Source organism: Odocoileus virginianus, chromosome 3 (genome assembly GCF_023699985.2).
Source record: "Odocoileus virginianus isolate 20LAN1187 ecotype Illinois chromosome 3, Ovbor_1.2, whole genome shotgun sequence".
Taxonomy (NCBI): Eukaryota; Metazoa; Chordata; class Mammalia; order Artiodactyla; family Cervidae; genus Odocoileus; species Odocoileus virginianus.
The window spans coordinates 46439565-46467350 of record NC_069676.1 but is presented as its reverse complement, the minus strand read 5'-3'; the positions used below and the strand labels follow the sequence as shown (position 1 = coordinate 46467350).

The 27786-nt window shown below is 41.4% G+C and overlaps 1 protein-coding gene across 4 annotated transcripts in view; it reads right to left on the bottom strand.

Moving 5' to 3' along the window:
- Positions 1–27786, bottom strand: part of KDM3B (lysine demethylase 3B) — a 56244-nt gene that overhangs the window by 2723 nt on the left and 25735 nt on the right. For 2 of the 4 annotated variants that reach the window (XM_020908370.2, XM_070465436.1), the window contains 16 exons: positions 25306–26542; positions 24216–24417; positions 21036–21250; positions 20078–20260; positions 14472–14579; positions 13126–13253; positions 11774–12053; positions 10784–11040; positions 7901–8167; positions 6929–7100; positions 6438–6528; positions 6168–6298; positions 5617–5736; positions 1452–1591; positions 1014–1190; positions 414–548 (listed from right to left, as the gene is read on the bottom strand). In XM_020908370.2, the coding sequence (XP_020764029.2) occupies positions 414–548; positions 1014–1190; positions 1452–1591; positions 5617–5736; positions 6168–6298; positions 6438–6528; positions 6929–7100; positions 7901–8167; positions 10784–11040; positions 11774–12053; positions 13126–13253; positions 14472–14579; positions 20078–20260; positions 21036–21250; positions 24216–24417; positions 25306–26542 (3843 nt within the window). The remainder of the gene's footprint in view (positions 1–413; positions 549–1013; positions 1191–1451; positions 1592–5616; positions 5737–6167; positions 6299–6437; positions 6529–6928; positions 7101–7900; positions 8168–10783; positions 11041–11773; positions 12054–13125; positions 13254–14471; positions 14580–20077; positions 20261–21035; positions 21251–24215; positions 24418–25305; positions 26543–27786) is intronic. The other 2 variants (XM_020908369.2, XM_020908371.2) reach the window with 1 other exon arrangement.

Sequence of the window (27786 nt, the reverse complement as noted above, 5' to 3'; positions counted from 1 at the left end):
TGGGACAAGCAGTTTTGTGGAAACAGGTTTAGAACACATTGCCACAGTGCTTTTCTCACCTGATGGGGGAAGTCAGTCTAGTTTAGTTTAGTTTAGTTTAGTCTAGTTTAGTTACTAACACTGAAACACTGTATCTTCCAGGGGCAGAGAAAGAGAAGACTGCCACAAGTGATTAGGTTAAAAGTGATTAGGAAGTGATTAGGTTAAAAGATGAATATTCTCTAAAAGCAAACCTGAAGAGGACTGATTATATACTTCCTGAGGGAGGACGCCATACCCCAGACATGGGTCCTTTAATCAGCTCTCTACACTTAAACTGCCCAGATAATATCCTCAGAAGGCAGTGTGCACCTCCTGTGTATGTAGCCTACAAGGAGATAAGACAGGGCTGGAGTGGAGGAGGAGTTCTTTACCTGCAGTTTATCCTCATGGTTTGTATGAGTGTTAGAGAGATGCCTGAATTCCTGTGTCAGGCGAAAACAGTGCTTTACATGTTCTGGAGATACAAAGTCTTCTGCTACTTTTATGCAACTGTATAGATTGTGCACCTGGGAGAGGAAAGGTACATAAGGCAAACATCAGGCACCCGAGTCAATAACATGTGGAAACTGTTCATCATTTAGTTCAAAAGGACACTTTAGAAATACTTCTGATATCCCACTTTTATAAAGACAACAAATGCAGAAAGACTGTAAGTATAAATTTATAAATGAAAATGTTAGTAGTTGTGCAAAAATAGGATCTGGAAAAATATATACCAAACTGTTAACAGTAGGCTACTTTCTGGGGAAGGCAGAATAAGGGGATTGAAAAGGGGATTGAACTGAGACTCACTTTTTCTTTAAATGAGCATTTAAAATCACATGGAAGAAAATGAAAAGGCAAAAAATAAATTGCAGTTTAAGAGCAATTGGTCTAACCCACACTTTTACATCTACTGCCAGATTAGCAACAAACTCAGAAATAAGGAAACTAAGGGAACTGTGGAGCCCCACCCACAAGTTGGGACATACCTGGTGTGGGGCTCCAGCAGGTATGAAGACAGCATCTCCCAGGAACTGAACAATGGCCCAGCCTTGCACACCATATTCCTCATAGAGCCGCTTACGTAGGGTCTGGTCCAAGTACCAACTTTGGTCATGAATTGGATCATGATCAGGGGGATTCTCTTGGCCTTGCTCTTCTCCAACCTGATCATGAAACCACGATCAAAACCCAAAGATGGAAAAATCAATAAACACATAAAGATTATTAACAGGATAAATCCAGCTGGCTGCAGTAATACCTACTTTATTTAATATCCTCTAAGTGAGGATTCAGCCCTAAGGGGCCTTGTAACAAAGGACACAGGTCTTTAACGCCAAGGGACTCCACATGAGAAACCCCAGTTAGACTGTCTTGGCATCCCCAGACCTTTAATCTGTAAGCTGGGAGCCCACTCAGGGACATACCTTTCGGAGCAGCTCCCGGATCTTCTCTGCATCCTTGGCTGCATAGATATGCCACAAAGCACCGGGTTTCTCCTTTCCATCATGAATCCTTTGCTTTGTCACCTCATCAGCATCTCCCTCGTCAATTGTCTTGAGAACCTCTGAAAAAAGCAAAATGACATTTCAATATAAGCAGCCACTTCAGTACCTCTGAGTGAAGCAAAATGTCCAATTCAAACAAGTTTAGTCTCTACTATTCTTTATCTGGAACAACGGATTGGTTTAAAATTGGGAAAGGAGTACGTCAAGGCTGTATGTTGTCACCCTGCTTGTTTAACTTATATGCAGAGTGAAATGCCAGGCTGGATGAATCACAAGCTAGAATCAAGATTGCCAGGAGAAATATAAACAACCTCAGACATATGCAGATGATACCACTCTAATAGCAGAAAGTAAAGAGGACCTGAAGAGCCTCTTGATGATGGTGAAAGAGAAGAAAGAGCTGGCTTGAAACTTAACATTCAATAAACTAAGATCATGGCATCTTATCCCTCACTTCACTCCAGTTCAGTTGCTCAGTCGTGTCCCACTCTTTGCGACCCCATGGACTGCAGCACGCCAGGCTTCCCTGTCCATCACCAACTCCCGGAGTTTACTCATTGAGTCGGTGATGCCATCCAACCATCTTATCCTCTGTCGTCCCCTTCTCCCACCCTCAATCTTTCCCAGCATCAGGGTCTTTTCAAATGAGTCAGTTCTTCACATCAGGTGGCCAAAGTATCGGAATTTCAGCTTTAGCATCAGTCCCTCCAATGAATATTCAGGACTGATTTCCTTTAGGAAGGACTGGTTAGATCTCCTTGCAGTCCAAGGGACTCTCAAGAGTCTTCTCCAACACCACAGTTCAAAAGCATCAATTCTTCGGTGCTCAGCTTTCTTTATAGACCAACTCTCACATCCATACATGATCACTGGAAAAACCATAGCTTTGACTAGACGGACCTTTGTTGGCAAAGTAATCTCTCTGCTTTTTAATATGCTGTTTAGGTTGGTCATAGCTTTTCTTCCAAGGAACAAGAGTCTTTTAATTTCATGGCTGCAGTCACCATCTGCAGTGATTCTGAAGCCCAAAGAAATAGTCTCTATTTTCACTGTTTCCCCATCTATTTGCCATGAAGTGATAGGACTGGATGTCATGATCTTAGTTTTCTGAATGTTGAGTTTTAAGCCAACTTTTTCACTCTTTCACTTTCATCAAGAGGCTCTTTAGTTCTTTTTCGCTTTCTGCCATCAGGGTGGTGTCACCTACATATCTGAGGTTATTGATATTTATCCTGGCAATGTTGATTACAGATTGTGCTTCGTCCAGACCAGCATTTCTCATGATGTACTCTGCATATAAGTTAAATAAGCAGGGTGACAATATATAGCCTTGACGTACTCCTTTCCCAATTTGGAACCAGTCTGTTGTTCCATGTCCAGTTCTAACTGTTGCTTCTTGATTTGCATATAGATTTCTCAGGAGGCAGGTAAGGTGGTCTGGTATTCCCATCTCTTTCAGAATTTTCCACAGTTTGCTGTGATCCACACAGTCAAAGGCTTTATCATAGTCAATAAAGCAGAAGTAGATGTTTTTCTGGAATTCTCTTGCTTTTTCAATGATCCAATGGATGTTGGCAATTTGATTTCTGGTTCCTCTGCCTTTTCTAAATCCAGTTTGAACATCTAGAAGTTCACAGTTCACGTACTGTTGAAGCCTGGCTTGGAGAATCTTGAGCATTACTTTGCTAGTGTGTGAGATGAGTGCAACTGTGTGGTAGCTTGAGCATTCTTTGGCATTGCCTTTCTTTGGGATTGGAATGAAAACTGACCTTTTCCAGTCCTTTGGCCACTGTTGAGTTTTCCAAATTTGCTGGCATACTGAATGCAGCACTTTCATATCAACTTTTAGAATGTGAAATAGTTGGATGGAACTGAAATTCCATCACCTCCACTAGCTTTGTTCGTAGTGATGCTTCCTAAGGCCCACTTGACTTCGTATTCCAGGATGTCTGGCTCTAGGTGAGTGATCACACCATCGTGATTATCTGGGCCATGAAGATCTTTTTTGTATAGTTCTTCTGTGTATTCTTGCCACCTCTTCTTAATATCTTCTGCTTCTGTTAGATCCATACCATTTCTGTCCTTTATTGTGCCCCTCTTTGCATGAAATGTTCCCTAGGTATCTCGAATTTTCTTGAAGAGATTTCTAGTCTTTCCCATTCTATTGTTTTCCTCTATTTCTTTGCATTGATCACTGAGGAAGGCTTTATCTCTCCTTCCTCTTCTTTGGAACTCTGCATTCAAATGGGTATATCTTTCTTTTTTCTCCTTTCCCTTTTGCTTCTCTTATTTTCTCAGCTTTTTGTAAGGCCTCCTCAGACAACCATTTTGCCTTTTTTCATTTCTTTTTCTTGGGGATGGTCTTGATTACCGCCTCCTGTACAATGTCACGAACCTCTGTCCATAGTTCTTCAGGCACTCTGTCCATCAGATATATCCCTTGAATCTATTCAGTATCAATGGTAATCCAAGTGTATGCCCTGACCAGTAATGCTGAAGAAGTACAAGTTGAATGGTTCTGGTCCCTCATTTCACGGCAAATAGATGGGGGAAAAAGTGGAAACAGTGACAGATTTTATTTTCTTGGGCTCCAAAATCACTGCGTATGGTGATTACTGCCATGAAATTAAAACACACTTGCTCCTTGAAAGAAAAGCTATTGACAAACCTAGACAGAGTATTAAAAAGCAGAGACATCACTTTGCTGACAAAGGTCCATAGAGTCAAAGCTATGGTTTTTTTCAGTAGTCATGTATGGATGTGAGAGTTAGACCATAAAGAAGGCTGAGCACCGAAGAACTGATGCTTTCAAATTGTGGTGGTGGAGAAGATTCCTGAAAGTCTCTTGGACAGCACAGAGATCAAACCAGTCAGTCCTAAAGGAAATCAACCCTGAATACTCAATGGAAGGACAGATGCTGAAGCTAAAGCTTCAATACTTTGGCCACCTGATGGGAAGAGCTGACTCACTGGAAAAGATCCTGATGCTGGGAAAAACTAAAGGCAAAATGAGAAGGGGGCAGCAGAGGATGAGAGAGTTAACAGAACACCGCCGACTCAATAGACATGAGTGTGAGCAAATTCCAGGAGATGGTGATGGACAGGAAAGCCTGATGTGCTGTAGTCTAGGAGGTCGCAAAGAGTTAAACATGACTTAGCGACTGAACAACAACATTCTCTATCTCTTGGGAGTGATAAAAAGTAGACTCAAAGAATCAAAAGTCACACTGAAGTCTAAGCTTCCTACACATGGGAAGTGACCCTAATCTTCCATACTTTTGATAGAGACTCAGCATTTTTTGGAAGTACAGTTACTTTTAAAAACATATTTCCTGTTCAAACTGTGTAGCCATATCTTATGTTCGGATTGCGCGTTATTTCCTATTGTATGTAGATGGACTGTATACTTTCTCAAGACCTCTTCAAACTCTAGGATTCTATGGATTTAAGGCCATGAAGAGTAAAGCTTCTCTGCCAAGGTAAGAGGCTTGGCTTCTAATCCTTATCTATTACAACCCTTTAAAGGACAACATAATGAAAAGATCTACAGGTGTGTAGCATCAAAAGCAAATGTGTGGCAGAAAATATTACCAAAGTAATGACATTGATTATCTTTGAACTTTGAGATTTTGAGTTATTTTCTTCTTTAAAATTTTGTTTTCTGAAACCTGCATAATTAACACATATTAATTTTACACCAAAATAGCAGACAGTGCAAATGCAGCAAAGTATCACTTTTATTTTTCATTTCTGTGCAAATGACCTGGCTTTATCATCTGTTACCCCACAGCTGAACTGGCTGCTGGACGAAGTAGGCCAGTTTGCCCTTTCTTCTTTTTCCCTCTTTGAGATGCTACACACTCAGTGTTAAGGGGCAGCATTCCCAGAGACAGAATAACTCTGGTTGATGACACACAAGTACCACTCTTATCCGCTACAATCACCTCTTTGTGCACCTACAACGTATCATGTTTGGTGGAGACTTAAGAAAAAGCAACTAGCCCTGACTGAGGAGAAAAACATCCCATTTTACTTCTGAGGCTAAACCTCACCCTCCTGAAGCACTGAGTTCTAGAAATCTTACCTTCATCATGAGCACCCTCCCCGATGGGGATCCCAACATACACCATCACATTAACTGCATCAGACACATCTAAGTGAAGATTTGTTGTGCCAACTCTTCTGTCTTCTGCTGTTATCAAGCCTGAAGATAAAAGGAAGATACACAAGGTGAAATGGCAATATTCTGTATTATTATAATTATTTTTTTCATTTTTGGCTGAGTGGTGTGGCATGCAGGATCTTTCCCTGACCAGGGATTGAACCCATGCCCTATGCAATAAAAGCATGGAATCTTAACCACTGGACTGTCATGGAAATTCCTTGGATGGAGTCTTTGAGAGGAAACTTTCTAAGGCTGTAATGTATGTTTTATGGACTGGGCTCATAGGGCTGCTATGTAAATCCATGATAAAAGCAAACATTCAAAACCATCCTGGATATTGTCAACTTCTTCAGCACCTGTCACTCTGCCCTCTATCATCTCTACACATGACACTGATTACAGATCTCCCTCTTCAGGTAAAATGGAAACAAGAGTGTCCAAAAAGATCAGTTATGGCCTCTCCCTCATACCGTAGGCATTGTACATCTTGGGGCCCAGATCGGGCCTTACAAAATAACTGGGCAGCCTGGAGGCCAGATTGAGCCTGCCATCTCGCTTGGTATATTCTGGCAGAGGAAGGTTCTCCATCAGATCTTCAAACCTACAAAAAAGCATAAGAGATGACTTAGGTGGTTACAGGGGAAAAAGGCAAAGAGGTGGAGCTCACTTTTCTGTGATTACGTTGTGATGGCTTCAGCAAAGCACAAGTCTCTCAAGATGACTTACTGTAGTTCACTAACCTTGTTGGCATCATGTCCCGAAAATCTTCCCCAGGAGGCCAGTCCTTGAGTTTGAGCACCATTGGCTGCCCATCTTCTGACCTTAATCGCTCTGGAAGACAGAAAGCACTCCTACAAACATCTGCTGGGTTGGCTATTTCCTGATTCTCCAGTGACTAAAAGGTTTAGAAGACTAAACTCTTTTTTTTAGTTTGCAAATCTCTATAATGGATTACGTGGGCTTTGTTTTCCTCACCTACAGAAAAACCATGGTGAGTTTTTCCATCTCAAAGTAAAAGTGCCCCACACAGCCCATGTGATCATGTGCTTAAGTCCAGGTAAGGCCTGGGAGACATGTGATTGCCATGAGAGCTACCTGGTTGCCACCATGATAGACTATTTCTCCCACTAAGAGGATGTATCAATAATTTGCTATTTTAGGGGTAGGGCTGGGCATATAGATGCTGACTTTCCAGTCTGCTTTTATAGAACCTGATATCAAAGCTACTTACTGCATATGATCTCGAAGCCATCCCAGAAATCCCGAACTTTCACATCGGAAATTATAGCACAGTTCCTGCAGTTCACCAAGTCCACATCCTGGTCTCCAAATTCCTGGCTAAAGGCTTCTGGCTTCCAGAGCTCAGACTTGAGCTTTTTGTGTACCCCTGAAACCAGCACTGGCTGCGGAAACAAGAGTATCTTGATCACCGCCAGGTAGGAAACACTTAACGCAGGGCTAAGGATAGAACAGGAGGATTTCCTGAGGACCACCTCCTCCTCCATGATGACTTATTGATCCCTCCCAGTTTCAGAATCCACGGATTCAACATGTCAGCTACAGAAAATGAAAACACTTCTATTCTGTTACTATACTTGATTCTCACAGGGTTGGGGCGGGGGTGCATTCCAGAGAAATCACTTTTATTGCCCTGATATGTACCGCTAATTTGAGGTGAGAGGATGAAAAGCCACAAATGCAACTCAGAATACTCCCTCACATCTCAAATGAAAAACTATCTAGACAATTCCATAAACTCCTCCTTCCTCACACCTGCTAATGTATAAAAACTCAGGAAGTGTTATCACACTATCACACAGACTTGTATGGTCTTGAAACATTTACCTAGAAAAGTACCACCCACTTCCACCCACTCTTGCCTCACCCCATATCTCACTTAAGGATTTTCCTCTAAAGGTGTCATTAATGTCAGATCACAACCTCACAGGAATTTCAACTGTGCTTTTAAGAACACAGAGCTACACAGCTGAGAAAGAAAAAAAGATCCATAGTGTATTTTATGAATCTTCTGATTTTCAAAAATCAAAGAAAACTCAAAGTAGCAAGGCTGTCTACAACAAACATACTGTATATCTAAATTTCCTTGGCAGAGTATCTCCCAGAGAGAACTGAAACTATCCTGCTAGCTTTGGTGGGTGGGCAGGTAGACAGCCGACCCTGGGATCTGCTTATTCTTGCTTACCTGGCCTTGCTTCCAACACTCCCGGAAGATCTTCCAATTGTTTTTGTTGCTGGGGTCATGAAGACACAAAAGTCTTCCATCACAGAGCCAGGAATGAGAGGTATGGGGGTCCAGCACATTTAACCCCATCACCATCTCCTTCACTTCCTTTTGGGTATCAGTCAAGTTACAGGCCCGCTTTGCAGCATCTGAGGTTTTCTTATTTTCTACCACTGAGGCAATGATGTGGTCAAGGAAGTTGGGTAGGCTGGCCTTGTTCTTCACTCCCTGCCAGACACAAATCCATCAGGTTAGTATGACTGAGGCACCATCAGTAGAGTATTAAAAAACAGTCTCACAGTTTTATTCACATGGAGTTCTGATCTACCTGATTCAACTTCATAAAAATTATTATGAAGTCTTTTGTGGTTGGAAGGGGAATCTATTAAGTCAATATCTTACATTTTCCTGGCCTTCATATTCTGTTTTTTATTTGTGAAAGAAAAATGCAGAAAAATCCCCTCTGTTGCAAGAGATTTGAGACCTAAGAAATATCTCTGGGGACTTCCCTGATGGTCCAGTGGTTAAGATTCTGTGCTCCCAATGCAGGGAGCATAAGTTCAATCCCTGGTCAGGGAAGATCCCACATGCTGCATGGTACAGCCAAAAAAAAAAAAAAAAAAAAAAAGAAATATCTTTGGCATTGAGGCCCATTTTAAGCATATGCACATAGACTTTAGGGATCACAAAATGCTATAGCTGAGTGAAAAAGATCATTTACTTTGAGGGTTATACATTTTTTCTGGCCAGCAGGTTCAAGGGATATAATACTTCAATTAAGTAACTGAGGTGACTTTCCAACACAGTGACTTTTTACTAGGGAGTGTACCCACTAAATGTTTGTATCTAAGAGAACTGTATATTCTGAAAGTAGTCTCCCACTCCTCAGTTTGTCCCCTACCAAGAATCTCTCATTGTTTTGGCTGGTGGGAAAGCTCAGGCCCAGAGATGAAAAGTGACAAACCTAAGATCACAGACGTGAAGGAAGGGGAGGGCTTCTGTAAACTGTCTAACCCAATGTCTTAAGTATCACTAATCATTATCTCTATAAAGTATATGTAACCATATAACATCCTTGGAAAATTTAAAAAGAAAAAGGAGAACTGGGAGTCCAAGCCAAGTACAAATAAAACAGAGCTCAATGTAATTTTGGAGGTCATTTATCCAAAAGAGAAACAAATAACCCACACTGTACAGGGCTCAACTATCATCAAATTTCAGTCAGTCATAAAACAGAATGAGAAACATGTTTATGTACTTGTTTGAAATGATCTCTGAAATACATAAACTGAAAATAAAGAAGCAATGTATAAAAATATCTGTGTAAAATATATACTGAATGTGTTTTAATATCACAGAAATGACAATCATGAAACAGTGGTCGCCTACAAAGGGGAGGCAAGAGCGAGAAGAAGCTTTTTCACTGTATCTTTGAAATTTAAATTTTATATCTTTTGAATTTATTTGTTCAGTAAATGCTTACTAAATACCTATGTATCGAACATTGTGGCACTATGGCTATCAAGTGAATAAAAATGGGGAGTTTCTAGCAGTTTAGTGGTTAGGACTTTGTGCTTCCACTGCTGGGGACCTGGTTCGATCCCTGGTTGGGGAAATAAGATCCCAAAAGCCACACAGCATGGAAAAAAAAAAAAAAAAAGACAAAAATGCCTTTATGTGGTGAGACAGAAAATAAATAAAATACAATAAGTCAGATGATTATAGGTGCAGAAGAAACAGATATATGAGTGGAGGATGGGAGTGGAATGGACTTTAAAAAGGGGTAATCTAAAAAGAAGGCTTACTGAAGAGGTAACATTTCAGAAAGGAGGAGAGGGTGCTGATGAGGAAGCAGGCCATATGGTGACATGGAAAAGACAGCTCTTGGTGGAGAAAAGGACACATATAAAGGTTCTGAAGCGAGCATGGCTAGTGATGTCCAAGGAAAGGCAAGAAGGTGGGTGTGGCCAGAGCAAGAGGGGACAATGAGAGTGGTAGTTGAAGTCAGGGAAGTGAGGAGAAGATAGGGCTGGAAAATTATAGTCCACTGAAAGGACTCTGCTTTTATTATGAAATTGGAAGCCCTTGAAAGATTTTAGGCAGAGGTGATAAGATTTGATTTATATCTTAAAAGGATCATATTAACTGCTCTGTTGAAACTGACTGTAGAGTGGAAAGGGAAGAAATGGAGATTACTGCAAGAATTCAGGCAACAGAGGATGTTATCTCAGACTAGAATGGGGAAGCAGGGGACCTGATGAGAAATGGGTGTGCTACTGAATACATTTTAGCAATCAAACTGAAAGGATATGCTAACAGATTAGACACAAAATGTGAGAGGGGAGTCCCAAATGACTCTAAGACTTTTGGCCAAGCAATTGGAAACCCAGTGACCAAGAGAGGGAAAAAATAAAGGAAATGCAAGTTTACAGGCATTAGTCTTAGACGTGGTCTAAAACGTGTTAGACCACATGGTCTTAGACGTGTTAAGTTGGAGGTATCTATTAGATATCCAAGAGGATACCACATAAATGTATTGCCTATGTTAAAAAAAAAAATTACCTATCTGTTATCATCAAGAAAATAAAGTGATTCCTGCTGATGACTGAAAAATTCCAATGCCTCAGTTTCTAAGTGATTTCCTAACATGGCACAAAAGCTTTACTACTTAAAAGGATCTCAAACATTAGCCAAACTCAATATAAAGAAAGATCTTATCAGCTGGGACTGATAATGTAGAGAACACAAGTCACACTATACCCTTTAACCTAGTTAGCAGATCTCTTTCTGATGGTTCTTCCATGGAAAAGCAGCAAAGGCTAGAGTTTTAGGGAGGACACTTACTGCTGAGGATGTAGAGAAGACCGGGGGAAAGGGTATGCCTGTGTCCAGGGGGGTTTGAGGAAGCTTTCCGGGCCCGGAGTGGAGGAGGTCTCGAAGGCTAGAGCCTTCAGTTTTGTTGTTGGAGGCAGTGGGACCCAGTAACAGACTGTTAAAAAGCTTTGGAGTCAACGGAGAGACCTTTGCAGTGGAGTTGAACGAGTCCAGCCCAAAGGGTGAATGAGACTCTTTATTGAGCACCGACCTCAGGGACCCTGCTTCTGTAAGAACATAACCAGGAATAGCATTAGGCAAAAGGAATACCCAGCAGGCAACTGCCTCCTAAAAATCAGCCAAGTGGAAAAGAAGAAAGACTCTCCCCTCCCCTGCCCCCCAAACTACCTACAGCCTGTCTGGGCCAAGCCTGATGAGCTATGACTATGGCAAGTCTCATGGCCAAGGAGAAGCTCTCCTACTTCTTCCTTTCTTTTCCAGATCTGGATTTCAAACATCCTTTTGTTCCCATTGATCTTTCGTCTCCCTCACTTTCTAAGTCAGTGTTTTTTCAAGTGAGTCTCCAGACCACTTGTAATCTGGAATACTTGCAATCACTTGGAATGCTTGTTAAAAATGGAGATTCTCATTTAATAGTTCTGGTGGGGCACAGGAATCTTCATTTTTAATGATTCCCCAGGTGATTCTTGTGCCCATCAAAAGACAAGTCTAGCCTTCCTGGCTAGTAATACTGGCTTAATAACAGGGCAATCTGGGAAGATTGTTAAAAACCTCATATCAATTCTGACTAAAGAGGTTTGGGCTAGAGCCCAGGCACGTGCCTTTTTAAAAAAGCTCCACTTCTAGAAAGAAGTTGAGATTCCCTCATTTTACATGATCGGCCAGAGAAAGTAAGCAGCATGTTTCAAAAATGTGGATGGTAATGTGTGAGTTTGAAGAATCCCAGAATAACTCAAGTGTTCTACCCATAGGCAGGGCAGGGGCTTGTGTTAATCTCACCTTTTGTTTCTTCTTTAGCCTTCTGAGTTGCTAAATCCGCCAACCAGTGCAGGGCAGAGGAGGGTGGGGCTGTGTCGGGGCAAGGGGGCCTGATGGCTTTTAGCTCACTATTGCTATTTGATGTCGAACTGTCTGCTTTCAGAGGCTCATCTGATCTGCTGTCAGTACTGTCGGCTTTGGGAACATGGTCTGTCTCTGGTTGTGTTCCCGGTGCAGTTCCTCCTCCGCCTGAGAAGGTGGTTTCACTTCCAGAAGAGGCACTAGGGTTTATGCTAGGAAGCTATAGCACAGAACGCCAAAATGATTAAAGTGCTGTCCTTGTGTAGAAAAAATACAATGCAAATAGTAAGGACTGCTGACACTAAATAAGTCTGGGAAAGCAATTTGGAATTGTCCCATCTACTGCTATTTCACTCACTCATTAATTTAATATATATTTATTGAGTCCTATATATGATAGAAACTATGCTAGGTTCTGTGGAAAGAGCAATGAACAAGACAGGGTTTTTGTTTGGCATGCCTGAGGCTCAATTTCTACATTGGCAAATCGGTGATCAGAACCTGACTGCACAAAGCTGCTCTGAGAATCAAATGAGATAGTATATGCAAAGAGCTCAGAACAGTGTCTGGCCTATATAAATGCTCAATAAAAAGGTCATTATTCTGTTGTTAAATTTTCCAGATGATGTATTCTAATATATCAATTCTACTGAAAACATATCTTGAGATTTCTCAGGGTTAATCCCTGTACCTCTTATTGATCATGCGTAGCATTCCTGCAAAGTCCTCCAAAAGTAAGCAGTTGTGTTTTTTGTTTTTAAATAATGTCTTATTCTTAGTGGTCACCATCAAACTAGAATGACCTCCACCTGACAGAAAATGGGAAAATTACTGCCTCTCTATGAAGGCTTAGGATGGTTTCAGGTGGAATGATCCCAGATCAGTGGGCCAATATTCATGTTTCTTTCCTCAGTACCTAACATGACAAGGCAGGGTCCATGCACACAGATAAGACTGTATTCCTAGTGACCTTTTCTATACTCTTTATCTGCATAAAGACCCTGAGGTATAAATCCTGACAAGATGCAAAGAATCTCTTTGTGCTATTTATCAACCAAGCCTGAATTGGTTTTAAAGACAAATGAAAAGAAACTCACACCAGTTAGGGGGAATTTAAATCCCTCCAGTAACTGTATGTGCTCTCTCTAGACAGGCTTCCCTATCCCCTAGTTGCCCAGGAATCCAAGAGTAGCCTGGGACAACAGAGGTGAAAATGGGACATTTCCTGGAACAAAGAACTTAAGTTTCTCTCAGTTTACCTGTGAGAAACACCACTTTTCACACCATTTTACCTGTGACATCCCATTAGTGACAGCAGGTCTCAACACAGATTTGTTCTGCCGACTAATACAAGGGCAGTTAGCTTTAATTCCCCACTTGCCCCGGGCAGCATGTACCATGTCTCCAATATTGTAAAGAGCTGGAAAAAAGATAATTATAATAATAATAATCAACCTTGGAATACTTTACATTATCTCTCTCAAGCCTTACAACATTTCAATGAGGTAGCAACTTGTACCCTTGATTTCTGATGTTGAAACTGAGACTCAGGGAAGTTAGGTTATTTGCTTAAGTACATAAAGTTGGTAAATGAAAGTACTAAGACTTTAACCCAGGTCTATCTAGCACTAATGTTCTGTACACATTTAACCACTAAGCTACACTCCCTCCCTCCTCTAGTAAACATTAACAAGGTGTCCTTCAGCAGAAACTCTAAGGGTAGATTCCTTAATATTCAAGTGTATATAAACGTTTTGAATTGTATACTTGAGATTTAGGTACTTTACTATAAGTTGGGAGCTATTCTGCTTGCATACACTGGGGTATAAAGATACAGGGGGTGGTTCCCCAAAGTGAAGACTAGAGGCAGGGGATTCACCAGCTTCAGTGTGTGAAAGTATGTTAGTGAAAGTATGGAAGCTGGAAATAGACTTTATGGAGGAATCACTGAAGTAAGTTGCCATATGACCATTCATTCCTACTGGTAAGCTGCCTTCTTCATGGTTTCAAGAGCTTTGATTAGCTTCTGCTGGATTTTTTTTTTTTTTTAATATATTTATTTTTAGCTGCACCATGGGGTATGTGGGATCTTAGTTCCCTGAACAGGGATTGAACCCAGGCCCCCTGCATTGGAAGCATGGAATCTTAACCACTGGACCATCAGGGAAGTCCCTCAGCTGGATTTTTATAAGCCTAAAAACAAAGGTCTTTCTGGAAGCCAGGGGACTAGCTTTTTCTTTCCTTTTTTTCTTTTTGCCATGTTACACAGTTTGCAGGATCTTAGTTCCCCAACCAGGCTTAAACCCGGGCTCTCAGCAGTGACAGCACAGAGTCTTAATCACTGGACCACCAAAGAATTCCAAGACAGGCTTTTTCTATTCTGGCCCTGCTGACCATAGGAATGTAAAATGACATCTGAAAAGCAATACACCCCTACACCCAGCAAGGCGAGGTAAAGTATGTACCCTGCAGCATACAATCAATCTAACACTTATGAAGATTCAAAGTCTCAGAGAAATCTTGTGAAGCTTAAAAACAGTCAAGCTGACATAAACCATTTTACCAAATTTTATAGTGTATACAATATAACTTAAAAATATTTTTCTCCCACCAAATCTAAAAAAGGAGTGCCTTTTACCTGTGCCAGGGATTATCTGTGTGGGCATGAGATTCTCTGGTTCATGGGATTGCCCCTTTGCACACTTCAACCAGGAGAAAACCTCTTCATCACCCATCTCTTCTGTCTCTGAAACAGAAATGAATGACTTTCCTATTTATGAGGGTCAGAAGATGTATCTCTCTCAGTGAGTGAGAGTTGCAGACTCTAAAGGCCAATTTTCTCAACGGTCAAAGAAGATCACAGCTAACTTTTATTTATTTTTGGTTGTACAGTTTGTGGGACCTTAGTTCCCCAACCAGGGATAAAAACCATGCCCCCTACGGTGAAAGCAGAGTCTTAACCACTGGACCACCAGGGAAGTCCTTAACTTTTAAAAATACTGCCTCACTGAGGTATAATTTACATAAAATTAGTTCAACAATTTAAAGTGTACACTTCAAATTCAAATATGTTTGAATTTCGACAAAGGTATCTAGTTGTAGAAAACAGTGTGACATTCAGAATTTAGAACATTACTATTTCTTCCCAAAGTTTCCTTTAGCCCTTTGCAGTCAATACCCTTTCCTCAAACCCTGGCCACTAATGATCAAATTTCTAACACTAAAGTTTTGCTTCTTTTAGAATTTCATATTACTGGAAACATATGGTATGTTATCTGTCATTTGTGTTGAGATATTTTCATTTGGCCTAATGATTTTGAGATTTATCCATATTGTTCCATGTATAAGTAATTCATTCCTTTTAATGTCTGAGTGCTGTTCCACAGTTTGGATGCACCACATTTTGTTTACCCACTCATGAATAGTTGGACTGCTTTCAATTATTGGTGAATAGTTGGATTGTTTCCAATTATTGGCTACTATGATCCAACCAGTCCATCCTAAAGGAGATCAGTCCTGGGTATTCATTGGAAGGACTGATGCTGAAGCTGAAACTCCAATACTTTGGCCACCTCATGTGAAGAGTTGACTCATTGGAAAAGACCCTGATGCTGGGAGGGATTGGGGGCAGGAGGAGAAGGGGATGAGATGGCTGAGATGATGAGGATGAGATGGCTGGATGGCATCACTGACTCAATGGACATGAGTTTGAGTAAACTCCGGGAGTTGGTGATGGACAGGGAGGCCTGGTGTGCTGCGATTCATGGGGTTGCAAAGAGTCGGACATGACTAAGCGACTGAACTGAACTGAACTGATGAATAAAGGGCTACAAACATTCAAGCACAAGACTTTGTGTGGACATATTTTCATTTCCCTTATACATACTAGTAGAATGCTAGTTGATGTTTAAATTTATGAAGAAATAGATATACTGTTTTCCAAAGTGATGGTACCAAATTGCATCCCTACCAACAATGTTTAGTAAGTTTTAGTTGCTCCATATCCTTGACAGCACTTTGCACTCTCAGTTTTAAAAACGTTATCCATCCTAGTGGGGATAGTGGTTTCTCATTATGGTTTTAATTTGCATTTCCCTAGTAAGTAATGACAGTTTCTTCCATGTGTTTATTTTTCATTGACCTATCTTCTTTGATGACGTATCTGTTCAAATATTTTTCCCATTTAAAAACTGGGTTGTGGGGACTTCCCTGGTGGCACACTTCCAGTGCAAGGAACTTGAGTTTGATCCCTGGTCCAGGAAGATTCCAGATGCTCTTCCTTGTGTTTTTAATGTTCTAATTTTTTGGCTGTACTGGGTCTTAGTTGCTGCGTGGGCTTTTCTCTAGTTGCAGACAGTGGAGGCTACTCTCCAGTTGCAGTGTGTGGGCTCCTCATTGCACTGGTTTCTCTTGTTGCAGAGCATGGGCTTTAGGGCACTCGGGCTTCAGCAGCTGTGGCACACAGGCTCGGCAGTCGTGGCTCCCGGGCTCGAGAGCACAGGCTCAATCAGCTGTGGCGCACAGGCTTAGCTGCTCCACAGTATGTGGGATCTTCCCTGACCAGAGATTGAACCCATGTCTCCTGCATTGGCTGGCAGATTCTTTCTAACTGAGCCACCAGGGAAGCCCTTCCTTGTCTTTTTTTGAAATTATTTATCTATCTAGTCAGTTATTTTTGGCTGTACTGGGTCTACTGTAGCAGGGGCGAGTCTTCCTTGTGGCATGCGGGCTTCTTGTTGCAGTGGCGTCTCTAGTTGCAGAGCACAGGTTCTACACACGTGGGCTTCAGCAGCTGTAGCACTCAGGCTCAGGAGTTGAGGCTCACAGGCTCTAGAGTGTGGGTTCAGTAGTTGTGGCGTATGGGCTTGGCTGCTCCATAGCATGTGGAATTTTCCTGGACCAGGGATCGATCCCATGTCCCCTGTGTTGGTAGGTGGATTCCTATCTACTGTACCACCAAGGAAGTCCTATATTGCTATTACTTTTGCTTTAAACAATTATTATTTTAAAAAGATTAAAAATAAGAAAAAAGTCTTTTATATGTACCCACATATTTACCATGTAGCACATTCTTCATTCCTTTGTATAAATCCAAATTTCCACACTGTATCATTTTCTTCTGCCTGAGTCACTACCTTTAACTTTGCAGCATGGGTCTGCTGCTGATAGAATCATGAATTCTATCACTTTTTCCATTCCTGGAAAACTATTTCACCCTAGAAAGATATTTCCACTAGGTATGAATTCTAGACTAATAGGTTTGTTTTCAGTACTTTAAAATGCTGTTCCATTGTCTCTAGAGTATAGTTTTCTGACAAGTTAGCTACCATTCTTTTTTTTTTTTATCATTCTTATCTTTGTTACATAATGTGCTTTTCCTCTTGTGCTTTTCAGCTTTTCTCTTTACCATACTGTTTTTCAGTAAGTAATTAGGATGTGCTTTGGTGTGTTTTTCTTAACGTCTTTTTTATTTGGGGATTATTGCTAGACTTGTAACGTTATAGCTTTTTCATCAAATTTGGAAAATTTTTGGCTTTATTTGTTCCAATACTTTTTCTATCTCTGCTCTCCTGCCCTTTCTCTTTCTGGAACTCCACTTACTTGTTTGGGAGGCTACCTAATGCATTGGTAGTTCAACAAGGCACTCTTCAACTTATAAATTTAAGTCCTCTATCTGTACTTAGTTTTTTTAGTTTTTATTTTATGTCTTCAAGTTCACTGTTTCTTCTGCAGTATCTAATATGCCATTAATCCTACCTAGTGTAATTTTTTCTGAGATACTTTTCATCTCTAGAAGTTTTATCTGGGTCTTTTACATGTCTTCTATGTTATTCATTATGTTTTCCTTTATGTCCAAGCATATTAAAAGTTATTTTAATAGCTGTTTTAAGGTCCATTTACAATAACTCCATCATCACTGTCATTTCTGGATTTGTTCTATCAATTGTTTTCTTCCTCCCAGATTACTGGTTGTATTATACTGGTTGCATTATTCTTTTCTGTACACCAGATCTTTCTTCACCAAATGCAGAGCTTTGTGAGTTTTACATTTCAGAGTACTGGATTTTGTATAATCCTTTAAAGAATGTTTGGTTTTACTGTGGCATATAACTAAGCAATTTGCAGATGAATTTGATCCTTCCAAGTCGTGCTCTATACTTCATTATGGCAGCTCCAGAGCAACCTTATTCTGGGACTATGTTAGTTCTACCACAAAGGGTGTGACCCTTTGGACTCTATCCAATGTCTCTCCACTCTGGCTGGTGGGAATACAAATTGTGAGTTCAGTTGAATGGCTTGAGGACAGTTTCCTCTGATGCATGTGCAGACCACTATATAATAAAAAAAAATTGAGATGATTTCTCTAGATCTGGTGTTCTTTCTGTAGCACTTCAGTACACTGCCTCACTCTTCTCAGATTTTAATCTTGGTATGAACTTGTGAGATTGCCAAACTTTATTTCCTTGTGGTACAGGCTAGAAACTGCCTCCAGGCAATAAACTGGGGCAACTGTAGGACCACCTTGTTTCTTCATTTTTCTGAGGGAATACAGACTCAAGCTGCCTGTTGTCCAATATCTGAAACTGTGAAAGTGAAAGTCGCTCAGTTGTGTCTGACTCTTTGAGACCCCACAGTCCATGGAATTCTCCAGGCCAGAATACTGGAATAGGTAGCCTTTCCCTTCTCCAGGGGATCTTCCCAACCCAAGGATTGAACCCAGGGCTCCCACATTGCCAGGCAGATTCTTTACCAGCCGAGCCACAAGGGGAGCCCAAGAATACTGGAGTGGGGAGTCTATCCCTTTTCCAGTGGATCTTCCCGACCCAGGAATTGAACCGAGGTCTCCTGCATTGCATTGCAGGCAGATTATTTACCAACTGAGCTATCAGGGAAGCCCTCTGAAACTGTGGTTTTGTATATTTTGTCTGATTTTCTTATTGTTTATGATAGGAGGGCAACTTCTGCAGAAGTTTATCTTTCATGGGCAAAAGTGGAAGATCTTAGCTGTGTAACATGCAGTACCTGGTGAATGTGTTAACCACTTGACATACATTATCTCATTTAATCTTCAAAACAATGCTGTGAGGGACATACTTGTATTATCTTTGTTTTATAGACAAGGAAATGAGTCTGAGGGGTTAAGTAACTAGCCCAAGATACCATAGGTGGTATGATAAGATACAGAGGTAGGATTCAGATCCCAGTAGTCTAAGCTCTAAATCACTGTTACAATGGTTACACTGTATCATAGAAGAGGGAAGAATGATGAAGTCAAGGGGCAAGGAAGATTCTTGGCAGGTAATAAGATAAAGCAAAAAGAAAGGGAATCAAAGGATTTGAGTAGACATTTTTCCAGGGAAGATAAACATAGGGCCAAAAAACATATGAAAAGATTCTCAACATTAGTAGTCATCTGGGAAATGAAAGTTAAAATCACACTATATACTACTTCACAGTCACTATGATGGCTATAATCAGACAGATAATAATAACAAGCATTGACAAGGATGTGGAAAATTTGCAATCCTCATACATTGTTGGTGGAATTATAAAATGGTGCAGCTACTTGGGAATACAGTTTGGCAGTTTCTGAAAGGGTTAAACATAGAAGTGCCATACGCCCCATCAATTCTACCACAAGGTATATATTCTCAAAAAAATGAAAAAACACATCCATACAAAAACTTGTAACAAATGTTCCACTATTCATAATAGCCAAAAGCAGAAACAACCCAAATGTCCATCAACTAAAGAATGGATGAAGAAAATGTAGTATATCTATACAATGGAATATTACCTGGCAATACAAGGAATGTAATACGTGCTATAACATGGATGAAACTTTGAAAGAGTATGCTAAGTTTAAGAGGCCAGTCACAGAAGGCCATATATTGTATGATTCCATTTATATGACATGTACAGAATAGGCAAGTTGATAGAGACAGTAAGTAGACTGATGGTTATCAAGGTTTAAGGGGGGAAGGAATAGGGAGTGACTGCTATTGAACGCAAGATTCATTTTTGGAGCAATGAAAATGAAATTAGATAGTGGTGATAACTATATAAACTTGGGAATATACTAAAAACATTTGAAGTGTATACTTTAAAAGTTTTAACCTTCTCAGTTAGGCTGGAGTATTGGCAATTTTAAGACCTCACAATGTGACAAAACATAAGCTAAAGAAGGGGCCCAAAGCTATTTCTGCTTCAGTTTCCAAGTCCACACCTCCACTGACAGTTTACCTTCAGCTGTATAGGACAACATTTGCTCACCACTGCGTGGTCGGCTTTTCCTGAGCCTGTAACAGTCAAGGCAGACCCCAAATCCGCATTTGCGACAAACCCAGTGGATGTTGAAGAGGGTTGTTTCACACACATCACACATCTCCCGTACGCCTCGGACCGCTCGCTTCCATGCCACTTTCTCTGGTGGAAAAAGGAAGAGGAATACTGTTGGCACTGATCATTCTGAGCGAGAGCAAAAGATCCCAGATCCACTGATTCCCATTCAAGCATTTTGTCTAGCAATTAAACTCAAAGATTCATGAAGTTTGTATTTCTATAATTGTTAAGAGAAACAAAATACATGGAATTTATAATATTTCTGAACAAGTGTCAGTGAGAATGAATGCCATATGTTGTCACTTAAGATACTATAAAGTTTTCAAATTGGGGAAGCTTGAAATAAGAGGATTTTTCTCTTTAAGTATAGGGCATAATTTTATAGTACAATATTCCTTGGTCTAGAAATAGGGTATAGTATCTCATAGACATGGAAATACCATAAATGTATGAATATGGGCTTAAGGTATGAAACACAACAACCAGTAGCACTTAATCTATTCACATACCATCAAGTATTACGACTTAGTGACACAAATTAGTTCAAAGTAAAGAAAATATTCAGAGTGAATCAAACCCAAATAGGGATCAAAATGCAAATTATGGCAACTGTGCTACAAAAATGAAAGACAAACAAGGAACGAAATTTTAGTCTGTTAAATGCCAAAGATGAAAAGACTGAGGATTGCTAGACACAGGTATTGCTTTAGCTATTCAATTTACTTCATATAGAAGTTTTAGCAGCCTTAATTCATCCATAGAAAATGCTATCTGCCACTCATTCCACACTTCACTTTAAGCAAAAGAAAATGAGTTTCCAACTAGAACTGCCTAGAAGACAAGCAAGAGGGTGCCTTACGGTGTGGCTCCACCATCATCATGGCCTCCTTCTCAGACATCACAAGTTGGCAGAACTGGTCTCCAACATTGGCCAGAATGTATTTTGAGGTTTCTAGGTCTATTCCTTCTGCTAGGGAGGAAGAGGGAATCCACAGGTTCATGGCATCAGGGTCACTTTGCTGGGGACTCAGAAACCCTTCCACTCGGAGTACACCTTTTCGAGTGAAGATCAACCTGAGATAGGAAATACATAGTCAAATACACAGTAAATAGCAGCAACCATGCAGACCAACACCCACTTAAAAATCCTACAACCTAAAAGAAATTAAGTGAGACTTAATAGGAATCAGGCAGTTAAGAACTTGTACCATATTTGACCAACACAGTATGCACTAATAGAAAGGCTTATTGTTAATACTTATTAGGTCCAGGTTCTTTATTTTTTTTTTCTTCTTTTTTTTTTTTTTTTCCAGGTTCTTTAAAGAGTTGTCTACCAGTTTCTCTAACCACTTATTCCATACCAGCAACAACACCAGTAAATGTGACCAGAGAAAAATACAGATCTGTGCTCACTGTCACACTTGAAATGCCTGTATGCTTACATCAGGTGAGCCTTTAATGCTTGTTTAATATCTTCTTTCTTTTCAGAACTCCAGTATTATTTTCCCCACGAGGACCTTGCTAATTATTTCACTCAAAAATTTCTGCAAGGAGCCAGAAGAGAGAATTCCCACAAGCTTCCACCACACTATCACACACTGTTATACCTGCCCCCATGTACTCCATCTCATCTTCTGCTACTATGGATGAACTAGTTCCTAGTGAAGACCAATCTCTTCACCTCTGCTCTACACCTTATCCTCTTGCATAGGCATCGCTTCACTAATTCTCTGTTCTACATCTATTTTCCCCTCTTTTTGTCGTTGTTCAGTTGCTCAGCCGTGTCCAATTCTTTGCGACCTGATGGACTGCAGCACGCCAGGCTTCCCTGTCCTTCACTGTCTTCCTGGAGTTTGCTCAAGGTCATGTCCATTGAATCGGGGATTTTCCTCTCTACTGAATCACTCTTGTCAGTATTTGAATGTGCTATCTCAGTCCCTTTGATTCCACATCCTCCTTCATTTATCTGTTTGTAAGAGCAAAGTTTCTTAAGAGATTTGTCTATACTGATAGTTACCAGTTCCTTTCTCTCTTATTTTCTCTTTAACCACAACATTCAGACGTCCTCTCATCAATCTACCAAAACTTTATTTTGGCTGCGCTGGGTGGCATATGACATCTTGACTTCCTGACCAGGGATGGAACCCACATCCCCTGCAGTGGAAGCACGAGTCTTCCACTGAACTGTGAGGGAAGTCCTAAAACTGTTTTTGACAAGGTCATTCCCCCTCTGTTAAATCCAAAGGTCATTTTTTTGTCCTTAACTGACCACACCCAATCAGCAGCATTTGCCAGAGTTCATTATTCCTTCCTAGAAACACATTCTTCAGTTGTCTTCCAGAATACCTCCCTGGCTGTTCCTTCTCAGTCTCCTTTACTAGTTCCTCCTCATCCTGAAACAGGAGGGAAGTGGGAGGGCACAGACTTTAAAAGAACGACACAGCCCAAGGAACACGACATAAACTGATTGGAACAAACAGGTCCGAGATGTCAGAGTGACTTCCACTAGACCTTTGAGCCTCAGTATACACTTATTAGAACACAACAGGAAAGTAAACTGACACACCCACCAGTGCCATCACAGTTCTGAGGCCAACCATCAAAGACCCAAAAGCGGGTGATGGCCCAACTCCTGGAAATCCTTGCCCTTTCCCAGGATGACAGAGGATGAGATGGTTGGATGGCATCATAGACTCAATGAACGTGAATTTAAGCAAGCTCTGGGAGTTGGTGATGGACGGGGAAGCCTGGCATGCCTGTAGTCCATGGGGTTGCAAAGAGTCAGACACGACTGAGTGACTGAACTGAACTGCATTTCCCAAAATAGTTGGAATAATCCCCCCATTCATTGTTGTTGGTCAGTTGCTAAGTCATGTCGTTCTTTAGGACCCCATGGCATCACCACTTGTGGGATCTTAGTTTCCCAAGCAGGGATTGAACCTGTGCCCCCTGCAGGGGAAGTGCAGAGTCCTAAACACTGGACTGCCAAGGAAGTCCCCCATCAAGTAGCCTCTCTAGCCTCCCCACATATCAATCCTCTTTCCCTTCTTTATCTTCCTCATAGTTAAACTTGTTTTTCTTATTTATTATCTGCATCCCTAACAAGCCTCCAGAGGGCTGGAATTTGATGGTTTTGTGTACTGTTTAATCCTCAATGCCCACAACAATGGCTGGCACACATTAAATGCTCAATACACATTTGCTGAATAAGTGAATCCATGCCACATGGATAAACCACTTGGATTTTTTTATTTAAAAAACTAAGGACTCTTGAATGATTTCTTAGAAGAAATTCCTCTTCTAAGTTTATCAAGCAGAAGCAAAGTGAATAAATAACTATTGTTTGGTAAAAGCATGGGACATTTCAAGGATTTTCAAGTTATCCCTATTTTAAAGAAGGTTCACGTTATCTCCTAATCTTACTTCCTCTTCTTTCTTAGGGGACGCAAATTACTCTAGCACTAAAGAGGAGTAACTGGTTAAGCAAATTTATAATACAAAATGGCATCCTTCTGCCCACATCACTGGTTTCAAATGGAACTCAAGTTAGGAATAAGAACACAGTTCAGGGGGCAGCAGGTGAGACTGTTAAATTTCAGTTCTCTTTTTTTTTTTTTTCCAAACCCTTGTGTCGAGGGCTGACTTTCAATAGATCGCAGCGTGGGAGCTGCTCTGCTACGTATGAAACCCCGACCCAGAAGCAGGTTGTCTACGAATGGTTTAGCACCAGGTTCCCCACGAACGTGCGGTGCGTGACGGACGAGGGGGCGGCCGCCTTTCCGGCCGCACCCCGTGTCCCGGGATGAAGGGCTCTCCGCACCGAACCCCGGAAATTTCAGTTCTCTTAAGGGCAAAGTCATGTATCATTTCACAACCTAAATAACTAATGGGATGGCAGAACCTTAGCACAGACTCTGAGAGCAATGGAGTTTAGGAAAACAAGAAAAAGATGCTGAAACATGTTTACCAATTCAGAGAAAGAGTGGAAGTTATGTATCACTAAGGAAACTGGGAAGGAGACGGAGAGGAGTTTGGGTACCTCCGAAAGTGAAAGAAGCGGCAGGCCACAGTGGAATCATCTTGCTCCTGTTCTTTAAACTTCCGATACCGCTCCAGGCGGCACTCACGACACTTATGCAGGTGAGGGGCTACATTGATACACGACCCATCCTGCAGGAAGGGCTCTCCGGACTGCTTCAGCTTCTTTACTTTGCTCACATCTTTCAGCACTGACTGGCCCACTGTGAGAAGGCAGAGAGACAAATGGTTGGTCATGAAAGCTTTAAAAGAGATGCAAAAACATAATCCTCCTGAGGACAGACATTGTCCTGACCTGAGTCACTCCTTGCACTGGATGGGCATGAGCCCATTAGGTCCATCCTTGGCAGAAAGGAGCAGAGGGAACAAAGAGGCTTCAACTGGGAAATAAAAACCATGGAGAATTTGTGGGAAGTACCCCATGACAATGAAACAACTCGAGTATGGGTGAGGAAAACTCAAGAAGGCAGAAGGTAGCTTCTTGCCACCAGCCCCTCAGGATACAACTGTTCTACTAATCAGGAACTCTTGGGGTTTCTATGGGAAATCAATTCTTAATGAGAATGGTAACTTGCCATTTTCTTAGATACTTGTCTTTACACAATTTCAGACCATAACCTCACTCCACAGGAGTTAACGGCTTTTGAAAGAGGTTTAAAACCATAAATATGTGACAGAGAGGAGCAAACTGAGGAGCGGTTCTCTTGCTTCATCAACTCTACTAAAGCCTGCTATGTGAGAATAAAGACTAGTACTGAGTAACTCCCCTAAATTCATTAAAGGGGAAGGACCAAAGGCAGGAGAAATACACTAAGAGAGGAAAGAGCTCCTGACCAAAATTAACAAGACTATCAAGACTTTGTGGGATTATCATTAACAGGACAGATATCCCTCTTACAGTGCTGGTTTAAATCAACCCTGCCTTTAACCAGATGATCTGATGAGGGATCCCTACTCTACCCTTTGGACTATGTAATTCTATGAGATTATAGGACTTTCCATCAAAAAGAGGGCCTCTGCTGCCCAAGAGCACAGCAAGCATTTGAGGCAAGTGCCAGAGCCAGACCCATGGATAATCTCAGCAGGATCACCTTTCAAGGGAGCAGTCCGAGGCCGGCCCTTGGGGGCCTGCTTCCCTTTGCCTTTTCCCAGCAACAGCTCAGCACTGCGTTCCCCATTGGGGCCCAGCTTCCCCATCAGGTGCTCCGGAATCCCCTTCAGGCCGGTCTTGGCTTGCAGCTGCTCCTCAGAGTCGCTTAAATCTGACAGGTCACTATTGGTACTGGAGTCTGAGTCCTGTCTGCAAGCCAAGCTTCGCTCATCCAGTGAGAACCTTTTCACAGCTTCAAAAGGAGCTTTGTTCTCCTGTGAAAAATCTGCTGGGGAGGACAGAAAGCTGCCTGAGTGCCTGCCAAAGACGTTACTAAAGGTTTTAAGGAGAGGATTGTCCTGCTGCCCAGGCCCCACAGTTGGCCTCTCCTCTGTGGGGCTGGAGGAGAGAGTAGGCATCTCAATGGGCTGGGTGAGGCTGCTGGTGGGGGAACTGGAGCGGCCATTCCCCATGGCAGAGAGGCTTGGCCCCCCAGTGGTAAGAGCTGAGCCCAGAACACCAGATACCAGTTTGGAGGAGTCAGTTGTGATGAAGAGGGTTTTCTTCTTTGCTAAAGATGCCGAATCTGTAGAGGAGTGAGACTCGGGCCAGCTGGGTGCTGCCTTGGAGGTGACAGTGGTAGCAGAGGAAGAGCTACCTGAGGCCTGAGATGCAAAGCTGCTGAAAGGGCTATGTTCAACTTTCTCCACAAATGCCAAGAAAGGGTTAGAAGGCTCTTCTCGGGACAGTTTCGGGGGCTGTAAAAATAGATTTTCATGACTGTCTGGGGTGCGGGCATTTAGGAGGCTCCGTGGGAAGGCTGGCGTGAGGGTGGGCATGGACTCTGCAGGCACTTTCCGATCCACAGAGCTGCCAGCCTTAGAGCCTGATTTACTGTCTGCTCCGAGAGTGGATCTTCCTTTACAGAGGCTCTCAAGGCTTTGTTTAAATGAGTCTCGACTGGAGGAATCATCAGCCAAATTCTCTGAAACGGTAGTGAAGTAGTTACTGGTGGGTAAAGTTTGGGACATGCATTGAAAAAACAAGTTTTTGGAGAGATCAGAGTCTTTCTGAGACTCCGGTGCTGGGCTACAGCCAAAAGAGAAGCCCAAAGGTTTGTTCTCTGTGGCAAGAACCCCATTGGACTGGCTCCTTCCACTTCCAAAAGTCAAAGCTTGTGATGAACCCGGGAGAGATGCTCCAAATCCAGAAGAGGCCAGGATAGAATTCCTTGAATTCTGAAAAGAAGATAGCCAGAGTTAGTGATGCTGGCTTCTCTTGACAATCTTATGATATCTTCTTGGACCTAGGCCAACATTTCTTATGGGTCAATCAACTTTTCTCTCCTACAATTCCAGGAAAACTGCTCTTATAACTGTTACTTCACCAGGAAAGAAAACTGCCACAGACAACACAGAGGGGTCTTTAGCAAGGTGAGACAGAGATGGCAGGATGAAATGATACCCTTGGCTGTCAGCCAGATGATGGTCAAAGCACCAGGAGGCTGTGTAGGCTTCTAAGTTATCTATTTAGAAGTGAAGACTCTGCCAGGGAACTGAAGAAAGGGGTACCCGAATGTAAATGAGCTTTTAGTTTGAAATAGAGTGAAATATTACTAGTGACCCTGTAATATTAATCTACCTCTAAGACCTTAGGGGCTATGGTTAAAGTTTTGGTTGATTTAAGTCATTGCAAATCGCCCACTCTTACAAAAGTGACTTCAGCCCTATGAAAAGCTCATTGTACATTAAGGAAAATTGCTTGTCTGAAACTGTCTGAAAATCGCTAAGATGGACCCAAGTCAACGTAAAAGCTGAATTATCTGTTTCTCTTAAAAGTTAGACCTAAAGGTGCTAAATTAAAGAGACATACCAGTTACTGAACACTTCTGTTATCATTATGATTTAACAAGTCTCCAAAGTGGAAAACTGTAGATACTGATAACACCCACCAACAAAAGCATTCAGCATAACAAACTGGAGAATGAAAAAAAAAATTCTTTTTTTCATACCTTAAAAATGCTAACTTCATTTGGATAAAGAAGGATGTGTACATAAAGAGGGGTTAGAATCACTTTCATGTAGTATATCACACACTCATATATGTGGATAGTACAGAGAAATATCCATAGGCAGGTAGGTACAAGTACTCACATAATACTTATATTCACTTTAAAGTATTAGAAATAAAAATTATTTCATGACTGCTTAATAGATATGGAGTTTCTCTTGGGGGAGAAGAAAATTTTTTTATGTAGTAGTGATGGTTGCATAACATTGTGAATATATAAATGCCGTGATACTGTACACTTCAAATGGTATAAATGGTAAATTTTATGTGTTAACTTAATTTTTAGAAATGTAACATATACCAGATAAATGAAAGGGTGTTGTTCAAAAAAAGCGGGATTAGCGGGGAGTTTCTTCTTTAACTATGTAAGAGGAGTCTACATTAGGACTTTCTTTGAGGGTGGCAAAGAGGC